The 22,038-nt window shown below is 43.7% G+C and overlaps 1 protein-coding gene across 6 annotated transcripts in view; it reads left to right on the top strand.

Moving 5' to 3' along the window:
* Positions 1–22,038, top strand: part of LOC121664928 (phospholipid-transporting ATPase ID-like) — an 84,667-nt gene that overhangs the window by 55,677 nt on the left and 6,952 nt on the right. For all 6 annotated transcript variants that reach the window (XM_042028635.1, XM_042028639.1, XM_042028637.1 and 3 more), the window contains 14 exons: positions 1,380–1,576; positions 2,688–2,896; positions 4,959–5,002; positions 6,553–6,718; positions 7,506–7,694; positions 8,461–8,576; positions 9,438–9,602; positions 11,174–11,285; positions 12,319–12,424; positions 13,238–13,385; positions 16,213–16,396; positions 17,947–18,170; positions 19,503–19,586; positions 20,555–20,800. In XM_042028635.1, the coding sequence (XP_041884569.1) occupies positions 1,380–1,576; positions 2,688–2,896; positions 4,959–5,002; positions 6,553–6,718; positions 7,506–7,694; positions 8,461–8,576; positions 9,438–9,602; positions 11,174–11,285; positions 12,319–12,424; positions 13,238–13,385; positions 16,213–16,396; positions 17,947–18,170; positions 19,503–19,586; positions 20,555–20,800 (2,190 nt within the window). The remainder of the gene's footprint in view (positions 1–1,379; positions 1,577–2,687; positions 2,897–4,958; positions 5,003–6,552; positions 6,719–7,505; positions 7,695–8,460; positions 8,577–9,437; positions 9,603–11,173; positions 11,286–12,318; positions 12,425–13,237; positions 13,386–16,212; positions 16,397–17,946; positions 18,171–19,502; positions 19,587–20,554; positions 20,801–22,038) is intronic.

Genomic DNA, 22,038 nt, shown 5'->3' with positions numbered 1-22,038 from the left:
TTATATTGGCTGGTTTATGTCAAATGTTTGGAAAAGCCTGTGCCAAAAGAATTATTTTATTATCATTTGTCCAGGAAGGATGTCAAGTTAACTGCAGTTTATCTCCCCCACCATCACCATTTCTACCTTACAAATATTGTAATTGTATTAGCAGGATTCCAAAATAGTGGGGCTTCCCAGTTTTTAAAACATTGTTGAAAACTAACCTTATTAAAGGGAAAGTTAAAAACTAACCTCTAAGCTTCCGTCTTTGAATTAGATGGACCTGCTGCATTGAAGATGCTTATCAGCAGAGAGAGCCACACAGTGCTCTGTGTCAGTAGACATAATCTGCCTTTTTCATTTACTATAGGGCAGATAATTCCTTCTTCTTCCTTCCTCCTTCCTCTTGGAGGACTGTCTGTTAACATGTTTGCTTTTCACACACCTGCTTATGATTTTATTTTTTTCTTTTCTTGATATTTTTTGACGGTTGGATATTCACAGTTCTGTAATTCCTTGCAGTCTGTATTAATTTCTGCTAAATTTCCTTCTTCCTATTCTTTTTCTGTTCTTTTCCAAATAATTGTATTGCTACATTCCTGTCTTCTTTTAATCAAAAAGTGCTTTATGACCTATGTAATGTTTTTGTGTCTGTTAAATAGTGTTCCCGAGCAAGCCCCAGTTTTCAGTAAGGTATCCCAGTTTGAACTTCACTTCCCAGCTGCTGTTGCCCTGGTTGCTTTAGGCTTCAGGAAACAGGCTTCTCTAAAGCCCAAGGATACACATCACTGGTTGGTGTTGCTTTTTGTTTGCTCAAAGGAAGTGTAATCAAATCGTGAGGGCAGATACCAAGGCAACCATTCTTTTTGAGAAAGCAATTAACTCTCCTCTAACCATCAGAATAATATCCAGTGCTGAACTCCAAACTGTACGGTGCTGGATTATCCTTAGTAGTCTTTCAGAAATTGTGAGGAATACTGTGATACATCTGACAAATGGCCAGGTAAAGTCCTCCAGACAGTTTCTATTCCCAGGTGTGCAGCCAGATGTTTGAGGATCCTCAGCTCAACTCTCCTCTAATGAGATTTGGTGTTCTGCAGCAGACTGTTGTAACCACCCTAGTTGAGATGTCTGCTTGGGATTTAAATCCCCAGCTGTTTGAGGACTTTTAATTCCAAGTTGCCAGACTCTGCACTGTGTAACTTTGTTCTTGAGGTAAAAGTATCATAATTTTGCTGGTTTTTCCTCTTCATCCCTAGGAACATTCTCCTATGATTCAGGCTATCCAACTCTACCCCATTAGGGTCTTCTAACTAACCTGTACATAAAAAATTCCGTGTCTCTAAAATGCAATACGTTTTGTTTGGGTTTTGAATTTTTTTTTTTGTTTTTTCCAGATCTTTGCATTTTTAGCATTGATGTGTCTCATCCTAGCCATTGGCAATGGTATCTGGGAGCATGATAAGGGCTACTACTTCCAGGTCTATCTGCCCTGGGCAGAGGGTGTCAACTCTGCCCCCTACTCCGGCTTCCTCATGTTCTGGTCATATGTGATCATTCTAAACACCGTGGTACCAATTTCACTCTACGTCAGGTACGTGCCGGAAGCTCCTTTCACTTCTGATCTTAGGAGCCTTTGCCTTAACTGGGAGCAGCATTTTCGTTAAAACCTAACACAGCCCCATCACGGATGATCCTACACAACCACATTCATGCTTTTCCTGTTTCTGCTGCCTTCAGAAGGCTTTATCAGGGTTGGAGTGGGGACAACAGTGAGCCCTGAATGAGGAGAGGATGATTTTGCAGTTAAAGGGGAGGTGTAGGTGTGTAGGATGCTATAGGAGTAGGGCTGGAAGCCTGCCACCATTAGCACCTTGCTAACAGTGAATGAATGGCCTGTTCTTTGAGGTAGCTTTAGGACTGTGTGAGGATTGCCAGGTAAGTAGGTACAATCAGGTTGAAGTACTTGGTGCTATATTATCAGTGTGATTGTTGCCTCTTCCCAGACAGTGCAGAGATGTGTTGGTTATTGGTGGTAGCCAAGCAGGAGCGACAGGTAGGCAATGTGTCTGTGATGCTCTCAAACCTTGGGGCTGGGGTAGAGATTGTATAGCCCTGTTTAATTTATCATTGTACCTGCCATCCATCACCTTTGCTACTGAGACTCTCTTTTGTGCTGGTAACCATGAGGAATGAATTGCATTCCTGTCCAAAGTGAAAATCCATGTCATCTTCAAGCTGATGCCACTCTTTGGTTGTACTGAGTGACTCAATGGCTCTCTTGCTGTGGAGTTCTCTGTTGTTTGAGACATGGCTGTGCTCAGCCCTGGCACTGGGCTCAGCCCAGCCCACAGCTCTCCTGGAAACCATCTCCTGAAACAGCACCAAGTGAAACCCACTGCTCTTGCCTCACTTCTCAGTCCAAAAACTTCTGAAACTTTCCAAGTACTTTTATAAAGTACTGCTTTATAAAACAAAGGAAGTGAGTTTGCTGTAAACTTAGCAGATCATTTCAGTGAGCCTTGATTCAGCATCCCTTACCACAGGCCGCCTGTGGACAGATGAGTTCAACCTGTCGTTGAACTCAACCTTCAAAGGGTTGACCCTACAAAGTTGTCTCCTAATTGCAATTGATAATGGTGGTGCTGAAGATAAAGACCTTGTGCCTTAAGCTGATGAATCACCTTCTCTTTCTGTTTCATCAGTGTGGAGATTATACGCCTGGGTAACAGTTTCTACATCGACTGGGACCGTAAAATGTATTACCCGCTGAATGACACACCAGCTCAGGCCCGAACCACTACACTCAACGAAGAGCTGGGACAGATCAAGTACATCTTCTCAGACAAGACAGGAACTCTCACCCAGAACATCATGTGTTTCAACAAGTGCTCCATCAATGGCAAATCCTATGGTATGTTACCTGTTTGTCGTGCTCTCTGGGTTCTGTTTCACTGTGTGCCTCTTCATCCACAGAGACTAAATCTGATATCCAGAAGAGAATGCCATGTAAGGAGCTGCAGTGATCAAGTGCAAGGCTGCCCATCAGGGATGTCTGGACAGCCTGATTGCACCACTTGCCACATATTAATAATTTCCCCTTCTTTCTCACTCTTTTATCTCCCATTTTCTGCCCCACTGTTATCCCAACTAAAGAACCAACACTATTAGTTTCTCCTCATTTGTCCCAGATTTACAATATCTGTACTCAAATTTGCAGGGTTTTTTTTCTGATATCTCTAGTTAGGTAGTCTCAGCTTTTTATTGTATTATTGACATTGTTAGCCAGGTATTGCTAACCTTGCAAAACATAACATGTAACTCACATAACTAACTCCCTATTAATCCCTTATAAAATCAGCCATCCCTCCTGGGGCTATCTGCAAATTTTGTCAGATTCTCACACTGTTGTCTCTCACTTTCAGCAATTTCTCATGACATGAGTAGTGATTTTCCACATCCTTTTCAGGTAGTTGGACTAGTCAAAGACCTGGTCTTTGTCCTTACACCTGACATTCTTCACCCATCAGAAGAGAGAAAAGTTGGTAGGGAGTTGGAAAAAATGGGGAACAAGAGTAATTAGTTCTGTTAGGTCCTAGAAGTCATTGGTTTAAAAGGCTTGTTCATGCTATGGCCCCAGGCAGTTTTCTTCATACTGCTCAAGAGGTGCTAACACTTCTCAAACTGCCTAATTGATTAACATCATTAGATGCCCCAGAGAAATTAGTCACTGCTTATTCGTATATGGATGCTTGCTTTGCCTGTGTCAGACCCGTTGATGCACTAATGTGCCATAAAGCTTGCATCCTTTCTTAGTACTATCAGCTGACTGCAAGAAGATACTTCTTCCTATCAATCTGTGTATATTTGGAGACCACCATATCTCAAACAGTGATACTATGCTATCTGACATTAGTACTGCTAAACAGTTTGAAATCTCTCCCGTCATGTGTCCTTAACTGACTTTTCTGAAGCAGATGTCACCACTAACAGATACAGGGTAAGGGTTCAAGAAGTGAATGGGAAATACAGGCAAAGAAGTCAAACAATCTATTGCCTGTAGTTTTCTAAATGTTTAGCTTCTTCTAGCCCAGTACTTCTCTGCTGTTCAGGGGCATTCAGAAAAGCCATGCCAGAAAGGATGATCTAGTTCTGCTCTCCTCTGGGCTTAAGGGAAGGAGGTGTACAAAAGCCTCTTGGCTATGGTTCCCAGGGAATCAATTGATGCTTAGGTTCTCAGGAGAGGTGTTTACTGTGTTTTCTTTTATACCCTTGGGGCCTTTGTGAAGGCACACCAGCACTACACTTGAGGTTGGTCACAGTTGAGGTTGCTGGGGCAAATATGAGTCAATCATTCCTGTAATTCATTGCATTTCAATCTTATTTCTATGAAGTGTTGGAACTGGCTGGCCTTGGCACAGTCCAGACCTTCCTAGTGAAACTTGTCTCTGGGCAGAAGTTCTAATTATGTATCCTGTAGATGACATATCTTCAATTCCTGTAACCAGATCATGTGTCCAGGGAATATCAGTAGAGCAGCCTTGCTACCTAGATGGGGGGAAAATGGGCTTTGAAGACCACTTTTCTGTGAGTGTCCAGGGAGTGCTGCAAATAGTAGGATCCAGGAGCTGGATTTTGAAGGAGAAGGCACAAGAGAAGTCATCCCCTGGAAGCACTTTCATTTCCTACTTAGCACTAGATCCTCTCTGGGTTCAGCTCAAGACAAGTCTTCTTTACTCAAATGCCAGTCATTTTTATGGTAACTGCTGTGTGTTTCAAGCATCTGTCAGTCTCCAGATTTTGTCATGGACCAACATAGAAACTGATCGTTAGTATCATCAGTCGTCAGTGCCCGTGTCAATTTACTGAAACTTTTAAAATAGATTCTAGCTCAGAAACACTTTAACCAATTTTGTGGCTCAGAGACTGCACTTATCCACAGTGTGTGGCTATAATTTCATCTTTCTTGCTTGCAGGTGATGTGTATGATATGTCTGGGCAGAGGATAGAAATAAATGAGGTAAGTGCTCAGGTGCTGTCAGGATCTTTGCTTTCTGTGGACCTGGATAAGTACCAGTGGATGCAGCCCACAGAGGCATAGCTTGTGGTTTTGACCCTGCAAGAGCTGATGCTCTTGATGCTCTTAACAGTGATGTGTGTTCCTCTGGATGTGAGAGAATTCCCAGAGTTAAGCTGCTTTCCAGTAAGCCTGGCTTAAACCTGCAGGTCGGGAACAGCCCACTATCCCTTCTGCTTCACCAGACATCCTGGTGCATGCGCAGCTTCCCTTGAAGACCTGACCATTGGTGTTTGTTGGAGACTTGGACATAGGTGAATTTTATTAACCTTGGTATTTAATTAAAGCTTTAGTGAGGAATTAGTGAGTGCAGTTTATACCAATAGCAAGGTCACTGTCAAATTCCTCTAATGTCTGGGCTTCAGAAAGTGTGAAAATACGTCATTTCTACATTTCTCTTTAGCCTCTGCTTGCTGGCACAAACGCACATGTCTTTATTTCTAAAATGTCTGAAAGCTGCATGCAGTAATCCAAATAACAAACAGCAAGATGATGATGAAAATCCCTCTCCCCGTTCCAATGATTCATTTCCAGAATGAATTCAGAGCTCAAATTGCCCACTGAAACAGGCTGTTTGTCCTGAATGCTGTGCCTCCAGCCTGCCCTCTCTCCGTCAGCCTTGCTTGGTGACACACACTGGACCCCTGCCAACTGTCCACCCCACTCTGCTGCTCGTGACACTCTGTGGAGCAGAATCCTGCAGAGTCCTCCAACAATCCATGATGCTGCTGTGCCTGGACCTTGCTGTACAGACGAGTGTGGGAGGGGTCAGTCTGTGCTCTTGGACTGAGTGCTAAATGTCAGTGTGCAGCGGTCAAAAGGATGATTCCCATCCTGGAAACTCTGAGCTCACCGGAGATGGGGCAGGAGACAGAATTGTCTGAGGCAGGCTTGGCAGTCCGTTACTCCATGACACATGGTGCAATGAGCTTCTGGACATTTCTCCAGTGTGTTCTACTCTGCTTGACAAAATGGGCAGTGCCCATGGAGTTTAACCTTTACGTCACCTGTCTGTCCTATTTTTTCCGCATCAGGATTTTTTCTGGCATTGAGAGAATGTGGTGGATAAGACAACCTTTTGAATTGTTTCAGACTGGGCTCCTGCATTCTAGTATCACAGGCAGCCTTTGACATCATGAACACAATGCCTCCAAGCACGCATGTGTTGAAGGCAGGCACTTCTTTGCTGTAGGTATCCATTGGCAGGGATCCTGTTGGAGCATTAGCTGCCGCTCAGAGAGGCAGTTTAGTTAATTGGTTTGTAGCTTGAATGGTGCTCTGAAAGACACATCTAGTGCCTGTCCTGTCCCATGATTAAATACCTTTCATGACCTCCCATTTCCTTAAACCCACCAATCTCTGTCATGAGCAACCAGCCCTGCAGGATGGGGTCCTTTGTAAATGTGAGGAGCAGAGAGGGCCTGTGTTGGGCAGGCATTGGTGTACAGCTGTGTGAGAGCTCAACAAATAATACCAAGCCATGTTTTTTTCAGAACACAGAAAAGGTTGATTTCTCATACAACCCATTAGCCGACCCAAAGTTTGCCTTCTATGACCACAGCCTGGTTGAAGCCGTGAAGCTGAATGATATCCCAACACACAGGTTCTTCCGGCTGCTCTCACTTTGCCACACAGTGATGCCAGAGGAGAAGAAGGAAGGTGGGTACTGTTGAAGGCACTGGAATGAGTGGTTATGTTCACTCGCACCACAGCATGTCTTCTCTCCACAGAAGCTGTTACTGGTCCTTTTGGCTCCCTGGTGATTTTCTGTAGTGTGGCTACACATAAATCAGTGTCTTTGGAGATGCCACATGGGAAGAGAAAGGACCAGGGCCTCCACTGCCTGTGTGTTCCTATGGAACAGACGTATCATACTGCAAACACCACATCTCTGGAGTGCGGAAATTGCAGGTGCCACGGCTTCCCTGGGGTGGCAGAGGCTTGCCCCACTCTTTCTCTACTCTTCTGTTAGTCCCACAAAGCAAAGAACATAGAGCACCTATTCACTGGAGACTCATTGGCTCCTCTCACCCAGTGTTCCCACAGCTACTGGGTCAGCCTCCTCAAATCCCAGGCAGGATGAAAACCATGCTTTAAAGGCTAGAATTAATTGACAGGTATTAGGTGAAAATACTGATCAGAAAAATGTGCAGATCTAACTAGAGGAGGGTAAACCCAAGGAACTTGTCCTCTCAATGAGATGTTAGACTCCAAAGAGAGTGATTAAAGTCCCCAAAAGAATCCAGGGGGTCTCTTGCACTATCCTGGAGGATGGGTTGGTGGGACTTGATGGAGATGTGTGGACATAAGGTGCTTTTTAGTGCTGCACTTCTGTGGATAGACAGAAAAGCAAAGGGATAACTGCTGTATAATGTGTTGGATTTTGTACTTTTTTTAGCTCACAAATAGGTCAGATGCCACATTACATTTTTTTCTTTCATGTCAGGTAACTTGGTGTATCAAGCACAATCTCCTGATGAGGGAGCCCTAGTCACTGCTGCCAGAAACTTTGGATTTGTGTTTCGGGCTCGCACACCAGAGACCATCACTGTCGTGGAAATGGGAGAAACAAAAATATACAAACTTCTGGCCATTCTTGATTTCAACAATGTTCGCAAGCGAATGTCTGTGATTGGTATGTTGCCTTTGCTGCTTTCTTTCCTTCCTGACTTTTTAGGTTCTGGAGCTGTCCCTCATTCTGCTATGATCCATTTTTCTAGGATACCTCTTTTGCAATGTGCTCTGAATAACATTTATTTCTGAGGGCTTGAGATGTGTTGCCTTGGCTTTATAGTTACACAGGAACAGTGCCAGAAAAATACTTAAAGGAGGCAGGTGGGAGAAATCTCAACATCTGGACCACAGGGATGCAAGCCAGCCTCCTGAAGACACTGAGCTTTTCATGTATCTTGCTCCCCCCATTACAATGCAGGAAAGGCCTTTCTTCTAATTAGCTTTTAAATTATCAGTGAAATTTGAGGAAGTAGGAAAGGAGAAAGCAAGAATGAACTGAGAAACCCACTTTCCTGAACAGAAAATGGAGAAATTATTCAAGAAACCTTTTGTAGCCTTTATTAACCCTCCAACATACTCAAATATATCAGGAATATCATAATTGTAGTTACAGTTTACTGGTAGGAGAAATAGGAAAAGTAGGACCAGTTCCCTAAAAACAAGTTGTTCTTAACTTCTGGGTGAAGTTATGTCTGTAGGGACACCGTAGTGTCTGCTCAGACCAACGCACTCCCGTCTTTTCTAAGCAGAGCTTGTCTTGATTCCTGGGAGTTTGCCAAAACTTGGGGAAATTCAGACACCTGTAGAAATTTTTCTTGATTTTGATGGAAGGTCTGTGTACCCCAAGAGCATCATTCTGGGATTTGTAGCATTTCTTTTCCTCACAGTGCGGAGTCCAGAAGGTGACTTGACTTTGTACTGCAAGGGGGCTGACACCATTCTTTATGAACTGCTTCATCCATCCTGCAACTCTCTCAAAGAGGAGACCACAGAACACCTGAATGTAAGTGCTTCCTTCTCAGCAACATCTCTGCTTTTCTCCAGTGTACTTTGTCTTCAGAAAAAAACCCCCAGATTTTAGAAGCAGCACTTAAGCACCAATTTTTAGTTATGGAATAGAGAAACAAATTATGGTATCAGATTAGTTGCTTAGGTATCAGATTAGTTGCCTAAGCATGAGCACCAGGTGCCATTTGAACTGCTCCAGGACAGTCAGCAGATCAAGGGAGGTGATTCTGTCCTTCTGCTCTGCTCTTGTAAGACCTCACCTGGAATACTGTCCAGCTCTGGGATCCTCAACATAAGGACATTGACCTGTTGGAGTGAGTCTATGGCTACGAAGATCATCAGATGCATTTCACAAATACATCTTTGTGTTCCACCAAACACTGAGCTCCCCATTGTACATCAGAAAGCACAGTTACAAGAACTTGCTGAGATGCAGTGACTGGCTGTGCTCATGCTGTGCATTTCAGACAGAATTCATACCCTAAAAATGTTGAACCCATGTCCAAAATTGAAGGTTGTGTTCAGTGTTTATTTAGGTCTCACTACTCTGGAACTCTTGTTGAGAAATATGAGCCTGGGAAACAAATGCCCGGTTACTGTAGAGCTTTAGAGCCAGAAAGTAGAAAAGCCCTTTGGAGTTTTTTCTTCATAAGGACCATGGATGGCAATATTAAAGTGGTCTGGAATTGCTATTTAAAAATACCACAACGTTTGTGGCCTAAGGTGTAATTTTTTCACCTTTCCTCTGCAAACTTTACCAAGACGCTTTTACTGGTCTGCTTTCTGAGGGTCCTTTGTAAGGCTGGCTGACCAGAGTGTTCTTCTTGGACCTTTCTGCCTCACCACTGTATTGCAGGAGTTTGCTGGAGAAGGCCTGAGGACACTCGTGGTGGCCTATAAAAGCTTGGAGGAAGATTACTTTCAGGACTGGATCAGGCGTCACCATGAAGCAAGCACTGCCTTGGAAGGACGGGAAGACAAACTGTCAGAGTTATATGAAGAGATTGAAAAAGACCTAATGGTTGGTAATTCAGTGAATCTGGGCCAAGCTGTGGGGGAGGCAGCGAGGGTGGTGGTTTGTCAATAAACAGCTCAGTATGACTTTGGTAAACATTGCTCTGCAAACAGTTCAGTGGGCTATGTGACAGGAGCGGTTCAGAACCGGGCAGCCCTGGGTGTTCACTGGCACCTCCATCAGGAGCCCATTGCTGGGGTGTCAGCCACTGATGCAGGGGAGTGGTTTTATTTTAACTCACATGGGTGTCAGAGTAGCTTTCTCATGATGAAGTGACGTACCAGAGCCTGCAGGAGATGATGTGGACACAAATACTTCATAGCTGTCCTTTGTATGTGCAAATGGCTGATCTATTTATTTTTCAGCCTTTGAAATGGCAGGCAGTGAATAATTCCCAGTGCCCCTGAGAGTGTCTCCTTTGTTCTTCCAGCCCTGGGCAGGATGGGTAGATGATATCCATGAACATGTTTGTGTCAATTTGAAACAGAGCTAAACTGTGATCTTTGAGTCTTTCTTCTCTCCCTCAGTGTTGTTACAGTTTTTAAATGCCCTGGAGGGTTCTGCCTGTGTTTTAGAGCCATGAATAATGAATGAAAAGCACGTGTGGGATCTGAGGAGAGGCAATTCAGTTTTTGCACTCGTGGCAGTGCTTTCCTGAAATCCTGGCAGACACCTTTGCTCCTTCCATTAGCTGTATGCTCAGAATGCCAGCAGGGCTCAAGGAAGAAGCAAGTGTGACCTGAGGATGCGAGATGGGAGCCTTTGGAAGTTGCATAGTCTCTCTAGCTGGAACAGGGAGTGCTGTAAAATGGGGATTGTACAATTTTGAGGACCCTGTAGAGAAGTTCAGTCGGAGCTTACAATGTAGTTACCTACATTGATAACTCTCATAGCTGATGTATGATGGACATCCCAGGATGCCAGAAGGGATCCTGGACTTAAAGCCAACCTCTGAATTTAGTCTCCCAGCAGCAGGAGGTAGGTGGTAGCAGTGAAACCTGAGGTAACAGTGAAACCTCCATGTCCCTTTGACAGCAGGTTAAAGCCACCATCTCCAAATAGCAGAGAAAGCAGTAACTTTAGAAAAATGAAGGTTTGTGTCCTGAGCAGTCTGCGGTGTAGCTGTGTGGCAGTGTGGAGCAGGGGTGGGGACAGGTCTGTTAAGGGCTGGAGAATATGTTTAGCAGCCATGTGACATCTGCAGTACTGCACAGCTGGGATTGAGTTCCACACAAGAGGAGGTTTGGGGACATGGATCCACAGTGTCTTTGTCCCTCTGTTAAAGCTCTGTCTGCTGTGAAGGGACCACATGGAACAACACAGGCCTGTAGCTCTGCAAACATTCTTGCAAATAATTTCATGCATATTTATAATCCATCAGAGCCTGGGGGGATTAGAGACTAGAACATCTGCAGGATCAGGGCTGTACTCTGTACAGTAAATTTGCTGAGGAAAAATGACAATCAGTACAACCTTATTCTTGGGGATTTCATTTGTGTTTGGTTGAGTTAGTTTTAATGCTTTCTCCTCTGGTAGCAGTGGGAGGACTTAACCAGCTCCCTGCCATTTCTGCTAAGCTGCTAGGTGCCACAGCCATCGAGGACAAGCTACAAGATGGGGTCCCACAGACAATTGAGACTCTTGCCAAAGCCAACATCAAGATATGGGTTCTCACTGGAGATAAGCAAGGTAAAGGCACTACGGCTTTGGATGCTTCTCTTCTCCCACTGGTGGGGTGGTTCTGCTAAGACCTGTGTTCTCATCCTTTGAAAACTGCACAGAAGACAAACTTACAGGGCTTTGCTTCATTGCCAGCTACACAAAATTTCAGTTGGCTGGAATTAGACTGGCTGACTGTAGCTTGTACCTGTCCTTAATTTCTGTCCTGAGGGTGGAAGCAGGGTGAAGGCAGAATCCTTTGTCTTTGGAGAGGTGACAGTAAGCATCCCATAGTCCCTGACATAAGCTGTGAAAAGGTGCAACCTTCATCCAGTTGATCATTCAGTTAAAGAAGGTGGAAAAAATCTTGTCTTGTTTTCCAGAAGCTTTAATGTTAAAGTGGATGTTGGGTGTGTTTCAGTTTGTTTCTGGCTCTCATCATTCCAAATAGAAACAGAGGAGAAACATAGGCTTTTGGAGGTGAAAAGAACAGCAAATAGACTCCAGTGAATTCTTTTGGAGACATAATATATTCACTGAAACAATGGTGTTTCAGGGAGGTCAAAAGTGTTTGCAAATAATTTCATCCAAGACATGAGCAGAGAATTTTTGAGAAAAATGAAACATTTCGTTTTGTCATGTTCCAGATGCATTAATTTTGCTATAAAATAACGAAATATGTTTTTCAGAATTTTATGGACAAAACGTCATATTCTTTTTCAGAGCTGTGGTTTGGGGCTTTTCTGGAAGTATGGAGAGGGCAAATTAAAAATCCTGAAAAAAAGTTTTGGATCAACATGAAGTGCTTTTTGTTTCTCCAAGTATGTTGGTCAAAGGGTGTTTTAAGCTTTTTGGTAGAGTTATTTTTTTCCTGTGGTCTTGTGAAGTCAGATTTGCTGCTATGTCCAGAGTGACTCTCCTGGCTGTCTTACTGTTGACTCTGAAAGGCTCCAGTCTCTTTTGAGTCAGAAAGAGAGCTTTTGTCATGTGTACAAAAAGGTCACAGAAGTGGGTGAATTTGGGGCTGCTAAAATGGATTATCCTCCTGGTTTATCTTTCCCAGAGACAGCAATGAATATTGGATACTCCTGCAACTTGCTGAATGATGACATGGAAGATGTTTTCGTTATTGAAGGCAGCACATCTGATGACGTACTGAATGAGCTGAGGTAAATGGCTGAAACACAATTCACTGCTGTGCACTAGCACTATTTGTGTTTTGTATCATTCCACCTTTTTTCTCCTGTCAGTTTTCCTTGTTGCAGTTCATTCAAGGACCTTAGATAAGGGACACCTGTCTCCCTGGAAGATCCAGAAGCTAAACACAGTGTAGAGATCTCCTCTGAGAGTAAATGCTGAAGCATCTTGAATCAAGAGCTCAAATTAAATAAAGGGATAAGAAAGCAGAGTCAGATAGGGAGTATCAGGTGAAATTCACCAGAAGTGATCCTGAGCCACAAAGCTTTGGCTCCAGGTTTGAGCTATGCTGTTGCTCTGCTGCTGTTGCCATTTATTCACATTGCTGTCCTTTGTCTGGATATATCCTTTGTCTGGATACTTTTCTGGCAGTATCTGAGAATCTGCCTTCCTTCCTCACCTCCTCTGTAGACACAGGTTCTTAGGTAAAGGTGGAAAACGGGAAAGGCTTGCAGTCCTTTTCTCTTGGAATAGACGGTTGCCTGACAACATGCACAGAAAATTGGATGCCCTTTGGGATACCATCCTTCGTGACACTCAGATGGTTTGTTTGACTTCAAATCAGCAGAAGTTTAGCAACACTTGTTAGAGTTTCAGAAATGTAGATGATCTGTGCAGACAGCAATAGCTAAACAACACATATTGTTGTAGGGATACAGTAAAAATTGGACTGAACTATCAAAGGGAAGCATTGATTTTTTGTTTTCATAAAGTTGCTTTAACAAAACATGATATATCTTTTCAAGATTTTCATTACTTTCTTGTGTTTGGTTTTTTTTTTTAAGGAATGCAAGGAAAAAGATGAAGCCAGACTCCTTTCCGGACAGTGATGAAATCAACATTCAGTTTCAAAAATGTTCAAAAAACCAAATAATTTTACCTGATGAGCAAGCAAATGGCATGTACGGTCTGGTTATCACTGGCCACAGCCTGGTAAGGAAGGTTCAGAGCCTTGTTAGGGATGAGTTCCCTGAAGAACTTACTGGAAGGACATACTGGCAATCTGAAAAATGCTTTAAAAATTCAACTCTAGAGGACAAGAATTTTTTCCCCTAATTGAGAATTATGTTCAGTGGTTATTTGAGCTGAGACATCAAAGGTGACAGACAATGTTTCGGAAGACAGGAACAGAGAACAGTTGGCCTTGATCTTTGGTGAACAAAAAGGGATAGAGTAGCTGGATCATATTTAAATGTTTCTGGAAAGACACTAGAAAAATAAACAGGTTTATGTTTGCAGCAAGAAGATAACATGAGATGTGGGTTTCAATGCCAAGGACATACTCTACTAAATACAGTTGAAAACAGATATACTTAATTGATAGGATAGAGATCTTATAACTTAAGTAATGTATTGATTCTCTCATGATGTTCTTCCAAGCAAACTGAAGGAATACACTCTAGATGAAATTGCTAAGGGACAGATGAAAGACTGTGGCTCTGAAGGGCTCACTGTTGATCTAAAACAACAGTTAGCTATCATCTGCAGAGGGTTATCCCACATCTATTTGATGGTCAGTGTTTGTGTTAACTGCTTAGAAAGAGAGGATGTAACACCAGGCTGGGAGAGGGTACAAAGAAACCTGAGTCAAGCATGATCTGGAAAGCACAGGGGGAAACTGAGTCATTTGGGGTTTCTGAGTCTGGAGAATGCTGATCAGTCTTGGTAATAGTCTTCAAATTATAACAGGTAAACAAAGCAATGGAATTAAACTGAGATAAGAGAGTTTTTGGGTGAAATGTCTTCCTGGTGAGAATAGTGAAGCTCTGCAATAAATTTTCCATACTTGGAAATTTTTTAGACGTAGTTAGAGGGAAGAAAAAACAATTTAGATCAATTTAAACCTGTCTGTGAGGAAGGCTTAATTTATGTCAAGTTTATTTATCTGTTGTATTTTACTTTCCCAGTTCTCAGTGGAAGCAAATAGACATATTTAGAAAGTTCTGAGAGGTGCTGCCTCTCAGAAACAAGGTGCTTCTGTTCCCTGTGGTTGCTATCTCTCTCAGTGGCAGTCCAGCAATTTTCACTCCCACCTCTGTACAGCCCAGCAAATTACTATTAAGAAAATCTCATCTAACTCTGCTTTTGGTTCATGTGCCATGTATACAGACCCCAAACACTTTCAGATAGTGCCTAGCTTGTTAAGTACCCTTTCTCCCTCTGTTACGCTCACTTCTTCGTGAGCTCCAGGGCTATAATCCCCTTTAGATTCCTACTGCAAAGTGGACAAGAGGTCTGTCAGATTTGGTCCATGTGTATTGCATGGACATCAGCTGCATGCCCCTTCTCTGTTCCTACTCCATCCCTTCAGCCTGCAGTGCAGACCCTGAGTGCTGTGCTACCAAAACACCACTGGCAGCAATGGAAAAGCTTTCTTTATATTCCTGGAAAAACACACGCTCACCACACCCTGGTGAGGGGATATGTCCCACACAAAGAAACTCAAATCTGGGCTGTGTGGGAGCAGCCAGTCCACATAGAGTAGACACAATGATTTTCACCAGGGTTATGTCTTTCTTCTCAGTGGGGACCACAAGGATAGTGCAGACAAATACAGATGTCATTTTTTTATTTCTATGAGCTTGTACAATGGTAGCAGTGCTGAACTGTCCCCCACACAGCACCTGCTCAGTGCTCTATCCCTGTCTGCAGAGGGGTGGGCAGTGGGCAGAGGGCAGTGCTGGGTTATGCACATGTCTGGTGTTGCCTGAACAAAGCAGTGAACAGAAACTCGCCAGCATCCTTAATGGCATCATCATGCCAGTTGATTTGGATGCAGTTGCACCATTAATATACAGAGTGATAACATTTTGCTGGTGCTGTGCAGCAAGGATGTTGAGGCAAAAGCCATCTCTGACTGCACTGATCAGCAGTACCCAGGCTAAACCATGAAAAGGTGTCTTGTTGAGCAAGCCTGCTGCCACTGACAGAGGAAAGAGGGGACACTGGTGACTCACAGCTCTGTGTTTCAAAAAGAAAGAATATGTGGCATAAAGACTGTCTGCCTTACACAGACAGGGCAGTGGGCCTGGTGTAATGACTCTGAGCAGGAATGAGCCCTGTAGATTCCTTCCATACATGTCTGCTAAAAAGAGACAACAAAGAACAGAGCCAAAACACATGATCTGAAAGAAATATAAAAAAGCTCACACTGCTCTCTCCTCCTCATGCAGAGCTGGAGGGGTGACTAGACATCTAATTATCTCAGTGCTTCCTGAACAGAAACAACACAGCTGACTGATTTAGAAGGTCAGCATTCAGAGTAAAGCAGCCTTCTCCCTAGTTTCGTGTTTTGCTTTGTCATGCCCACCTGAGCTTTTTACATGTTTTTTTTAATTAAGCACTTAACAAATTGGTATCTTTCCTATTTATCTCCCAGAGCTTAAATAGTAATCCAAGAGGGATGAGCAGAGACTCTCTCACATGGAGATACACAAGGTTGTCTCAGGCCCTGCAGCAGCTTCTTGCTTTTGGTGTTTTGACACTTCTGCCCTCTGTCAGGTTACATCAGCCAGAGCAGCTGTGGTGCATACCCAGCTGCGGTGCAAATCCAGATGTGGTGCACCCAAAGTGCAAGCTCGTAGGTGTAGGGTGCACAGCCTGATGTGCTGTGTGGATGCTCCCTGCAACTGGGTGGATGGATTCACCCAAAGGAATGGAAGAGCCTGGCTCAGCTGTCATGGCCACCTCGCAGCACCCTCTTTGTCAGGCCAGGAGTTGCTGCGAGCCTGCCCTGAACACTCCCTTTCCTCCTTTCCAGGCTTACGCGCTGGAAGGGAACATGGAGCTGGAGCTGGTGAGAACTGCCTGCATGTGCAAAGTGGTGATCTGCTGCCGGGTGACTCCCCTGCAGAAGGCCCAGGTGGTGGAGCTGGTGAAGAAGTACAAGAAGGCTGTGACCCTGGCAATCGGAGACGGCGCCAACGATGTCAGCATGATCAAAAGTGAGTGATGGCTGAGAGCCAGCATGCTGTAGCAGACTGACTCAAAGATGTATTTGCTCTCTGAGGTGGGCTGGCAGCAGGAACATGTATCTGAATGCCTCCTGCGCCACCCTCTTTGTGGAAACAAGTGCCTGTGTCCCACATTTTGGCAGGTCTCTACAGAGCACTCTCACCACAAATTAGTTGTGTCTCCTGCCTTCTGGGTCACACTGGGCTCCTTTGGGGGCTAAGGTTGTACTAAGTGCCTATTTTTCTGTTTCTGCCTTAGAACAGACAAAATGGTTGGTCTCGATGATCGTACAGGCCTTTTCCAACCTCAGTGACTGTAATTCCGTGAAAAGCCCACAGGGGTGGGGCTGATGTGTCAGTCAGTGTGTCTGCACAGCCACCATCACAAGGGCAATGTGTATAATGAACAAGTTTATATCACAGAGGGCCTGACTCAAAGCAGAAATAAAATCTTTGTGCCTGTAGATATTCCATATAGTATTATGTGAGGTGGATTTTTTGCATTTCTTTGTGTTAGGTCTGTTTGTTAATTATCTCCCTTGAGTTACAGCTGATGGGTTTCCAGGCCCCTCCATCCTTGAGCATCATTTGATGCTGCATTACCTCAGTGAATTTATGAAAAAAAATCCTAACTAGGTATAATTAAATTAAGATTATTCAGAAAGACCTATTGCTAATCTTCCTTGTGTTAATTTGCAAGAATTGATTAACTGGAGCCTTTTAATTAAGAAAGAAAAGGCTAAGTAGAGAGCTTCAAGGGAGATAAGTCAGGCAGTCAGTAAAGAAAGGAGAAAAAAGTTAAAGTGTACATAATAATTAGAAACTAACCCGCTCCCCCCACAAGAGGATTGGGACTCTGGGATTTTATCTTTTCAGTTCAGTGGAAACCACTGAATCTAACCAACCTTCAGCCATGAAGATTGTATTCATTAGTGAAAGCTGTATAATTAGCTGTCACATTAAACTTATGTCCATGTTTAATAAATGCAAGTTAATATTAAAAAAAATGTGACTCTTCTATCTAATTGTTTGATTGAACTAATAAAGCCCAGGAAACATAAAAAGGCTGCGGTCTGCCTTTTAGCACAGTGTCTGAAAAATTTTAAAATGGTTTGAAGATTTTGTCTGTCTAGGATGATGTTTAAAGACTGCTGGAAGGACATGCATGCATGTAAATAAAAGTCGCATGTCAATATAAATTATAGTTATTTTTTCATAACAGCAGCTGTTATGAACAACAGCATTTGTGCTGCTGGAAAGGGTTCAGAAAAAAACCTATAAACTGTCACTGAACCTATAATTTCATTCAGATAATAAAAGCCCAGTTATGAGGAATGTGTCACAGAGCCAAAATCATAGTGCTGCTGAAAGAATTAGTGCACCAATTTTTTTTTTTTTTTTTTTAAATAGCTTTTCATTTTGACTGTTTATGAAGGCTGTGAGGAAATTAACACAGTGTTCCATGCAGGGTAACTAGTTTCAAAAATGGGGCAGTGATAACTCTCGATGTAATAATGTGATCAATGACCTTCTCATTGCAGCTGCCCACATTGGGGTCGGCATCAGTGGCCAGGAGGGGATGCAGGCAGTCCTGTCCAGTGACTTCTCCTTTGCACAGTTCCGCTACCTGCAGCGCCTGCTCTTGGTCCATGGGCGGTGGTCCTACATCCGCATGTGCAAGTTCCTCAAGTACTTCTTCTATAAGAACTTTGCCTTCACCCTGGTGCATTTCTGGTATGGCTTCTTCTCTGGCTTCTCAGCACAGGTAGGTCCAGCTTCAGTTTTCTCAGGGGCATGGAGGTGGTCAGCCTCTTCTCTGAAGACAGGCTGAGGGAGGTGGGGTGGTTCAGCTGGGAGGTGACAAAGCTTCAGGGAGATCTTAGACCACCTTTCAGTACCTAAAAGTGCTAAAAGAGAGCTGTAGAACCCTTCTTAGCAGGGCCTATCGCAGTACGACAGAGGGTAATCATTTTGAACTAAGCTTAGATTGATACAAGCAAGAAGGTTTTTACAATGAAGTTGGTAAAACACTGACAGAGGTTGCTCAGAGAGGTGGTTGATGTCCTCTTCCTGGAAACATTCCAGGTCAGGTTGCATGGGGCTCTGAGCACTGACCTAGTTGAAGATGTGCCTGCTGATTGCAGGGAGGTTGGAATAGATGAATTTTACAGCACCCTTCCAACCAAAACTATTCTATGAGTCTATATCTAGCATTTTCAAGCAAAGTATCTGGAAACATTTTACAAGGAAATAAACTAAGCCATTCCTCCCACCTGACTGAACAGACTCAGGTCTGTCTTCTTCAGCCATATGGGTATAAAGCGGATATTGCTGCCTTCATCATGCTGCTGCTGGAGGACGGATGCCTGGAGACAGAATATATATATCATGGAATTGTATAATCATTAAGGTTGGAAAAGACCTCTAAGACCATCGAGTCCAGCCATGAACCCAACACTGTCACATTCACCACTAAACCGTGTCCCCCAGTGCCACATCCACGTTTTTTAAACACTGACCAGCCTTTCAATGAGGAATTTTTTCCTACTATCCAGTCTAAACCTTCTCTGGCATTTAGGTGCATTATGAAGCACATACATCATTAACAGGATTTTCAAAAGTATTCAAAGTGATTATAATCATCAGCTGATGACACAGATTAGAGTTCAGTGCAGATCTTGTAAGATCTATGCTTGTGCTGTTAGCATATTTGGAGCAAGCAGTTTAACCCTGAGATGCCTGTGGGCACCAGGAGCTTGCAAGAGGAGCGCATCTAGAGTGAAAAAAGTAGTGTTAGTTCAAGGCAAACCAGCCTCCAACCTAACCCAGCTGTGGGGAGTGCAGGTATCCAGGGGGTGGAGGTGCAGGGTGATGCAGAGGGATTCTGCTCTGGCTGCAGCCAGCAATGGGTGCTGAGCAAACTGGGCTGGCATAATGTGATCCTTCCCCTGTTTAGGGATGCTGAGCTTGAGTCATCTTATCCCTTTTGTCTCAGTAACATCTCAAACCAAGGTGTTGCAGGAATTAACTGCATATACTTTCAAAGAAATGGAGAATACAGCTTTTTGCTAACTTCACGCTTTGTTTTTTTTTCCAGACTGTCTATGATGAGTGGTTCATTACACTGTACAATTTGGTATATACCTCCCTCCCAGTGCTAGGAATGAGTCTCTTTGATCAGGTACTGTTTCTGTCATCGTTTTGGGGATTTTTTTCATAGGGGTTTTGTCTCCAGGTGCTTTGAGCTGGTTCCATGAAGCAAAAGCAGCTGACATTTTGGCTAGATACTGTGGTAACCCCTGAAATAACATCCTGACAGGGAGAAATTAGAGCACAAAAAAAAGACGCACCAGAGAGAAGGTATATTCCCTCCTAGTAATACGATTTGGGTTTAGGTAGTCCTGTGAGCAATAGGGAGTTGAGAGATATATGATTACCCTGATTTGGTCTGTAGGTCTCAGTGTGTGATGAGACTTTTGGGTTAGGCTGCTGCCTACAGCACCAGCTGCTGTTGCAACACTCCCGTGGAGCAGTCATACCCTACTACCTGTGTTCCTGAAGCCTGGCAAGTGACTTTCTAATGACCAGACAAAACAATCAATTAGCTGGATCTTTGAAACCCTATTTTGCAAGTTCAGCCTTTCTAGTGAGTTCTTTCTGCAGTAATTTCACACCCAAATTTCAACCTAATTGTTACTGTTTGACAAGACAAAGGAGCAGTAAGGCTGTTCCTATATGCATTTTACAAGGTAAATAAATAGGAACTGGCTACTTTCCAGTGGTTCAGTGCTCCACTCTGGACACTTAAGGGATCCAAGTCAGCCTTTCTTGTGTGGGGAGGTATTTTCTAATCCTTAGCTTCCAGCCAAGTCTCTGGAGAACAGACCATGCAGTCTGCTTTAGATGAAGTGTATATATATATATATTTTTTTTTTTTAAATCAGCTGTCAATTTTTTGAGCGCAAGAAAGGTAAAATACATTATGAAAATATGCCCAGGTGACCTTGGTATGTGGCATGCCAGTAAACACAACTGAGTGAATTGCGTGCTATGCCTTTCCTCATGGAAGTGCATGTCACCCCCTAACTGGCTCTGCATGCTTGGTTGGGTAGCTGCCAGCAAATCTGACTGTCTCCTCTTTGCATTCAGGATGTGGATGATCACTGGAGCATGGTGTTCCCTCAGCTATATGTGCCTGGCCAGCAAAACCTCTATTTTAACAAGGTGGTGTTTGTCAAGTGCATGTTGCAAGGGATCTACAGTTCCCTCATCCTCTTCTTCATCCCCTATGGGGCCATGTACAATACAGTGAGGAGTGATGGGAAGGCCATTGCTGACTACCAGTCCTTTGCTCTGATGGCCCAGACCTGCTTACTGATCGTGGTGTCTGTACAGGTAAGGCATCCTGGGTAACATTTTTAGGAATTGGTTGTTGTTTCATGATGGCAGCATCTGGAGGGCCAGTTAGGGTACTGACAGCATTGTATTTCCTACTGCATCTTGCATTCTTGCAAAAAACAGTCTCTTGACACCAAGTTAGTCTCCTCAGTTCAACAGAACAGGAGATTTGTATGTTATGAAAGATCTGGGTGACAGGAAAGAAGAGTCTTTGCCTTGGGAAGTTTGCAGTCATAACAGACAAATCAGTTAAGGCAGGGAATAGAGAAGGACTTGTTCTAGTTTCATGGGAAGGGTTTGAAGCACAGGACTGTCTGTCTGCCATCAGGCAGTTATTTATAGGCTCTCCATTATGGAGATGTCTGTGCAGCCTGGCCCAGTGCATGATGTATGCATGACACAGCCTGAACTTGCTGGAAGAAATAGCTAAGACTTGGATGGTAGAAAAGTCAGATGGTACTATCAAGATGAGAGAGATTTCTTAAAAGAAAACCAATCAATCAAACCTCCCTAGATAATAATTTCTGCTGTCTGAAGTCTTGCAGTCTTGTTCTCCTAACTTTCAATGCTACATCACAGCTTAGGGCTGGGGAAATAAGCATGGCTCATTTGAACTTACTGTGTTCAGCTCTGGGGCCCCCAGCATAAGAGGGATGAGGGCCTGTTGGAGCAAGTACAGAGAAGGGCCATGAAGTTGATCAGAGAGCTGGAGCACCTCTGCTAAAGAGGGTGAGAGCATTGGGGTTGTTGAGCCTGGAGAAGAGGAGGCTCCAAGGAGATCTCCAAGGAGACCTCATTGCAGCTTTCCAGTACTTAAACAAGGGCTACAAGAAAGCTGTGGAGGAACTTTTGACAAGGGCATGTAGTGATAGAGCAAGAGTTACTGGCTTTGAAATGAGAGTGGGTTTAGATTAGATGCTATGAACAAATTCTTTACTGTGAGGGTGTTGAGGCACTGGCACAGGTTGCCCAAAGAAGTTGGGGATGTCCCATTCCTGGAAGTGTTCAAGGTCAGGTTGGATGGGCTGTGAGCAGCCTGGTCTAGTGGAAGGTGTCCCTGCCTATGGCAGAAGAATTGGAACAGGATGATCTTTCAAGTCCCTTAATATCCTGTCTCCAGGACTGGCCCCTAGTGACTGCTTGAAAAGAGGGCAACAACAGGATAAATGTAGTGATCTTGCCTTGAATGGTTTTCCAGAATCTTGTGATTTGTGACTTGTTATTTCTTGAGACTT

The sequence above is a fragment of the Corvus kubaryi genome, unplaced genomic scaffold, assembly GCF_017639235.1.
Source record: "Corvus kubaryi isolate FWS band 111438036 unplaced genomic scaffold, C.kubaryi_AGA036_p1.0 37308, whole genome shotgun sequence".
Lineage (NCBI taxonomy): Eukaryota > Metazoa > Chordata > Aves > Passeriformes > Corvidae > Corvus > Corvus kubaryi.
Note: the sequence above shows the minus strand (reverse complement) of the source record. Positions and strands in the feature narration are given on the sequence as shown.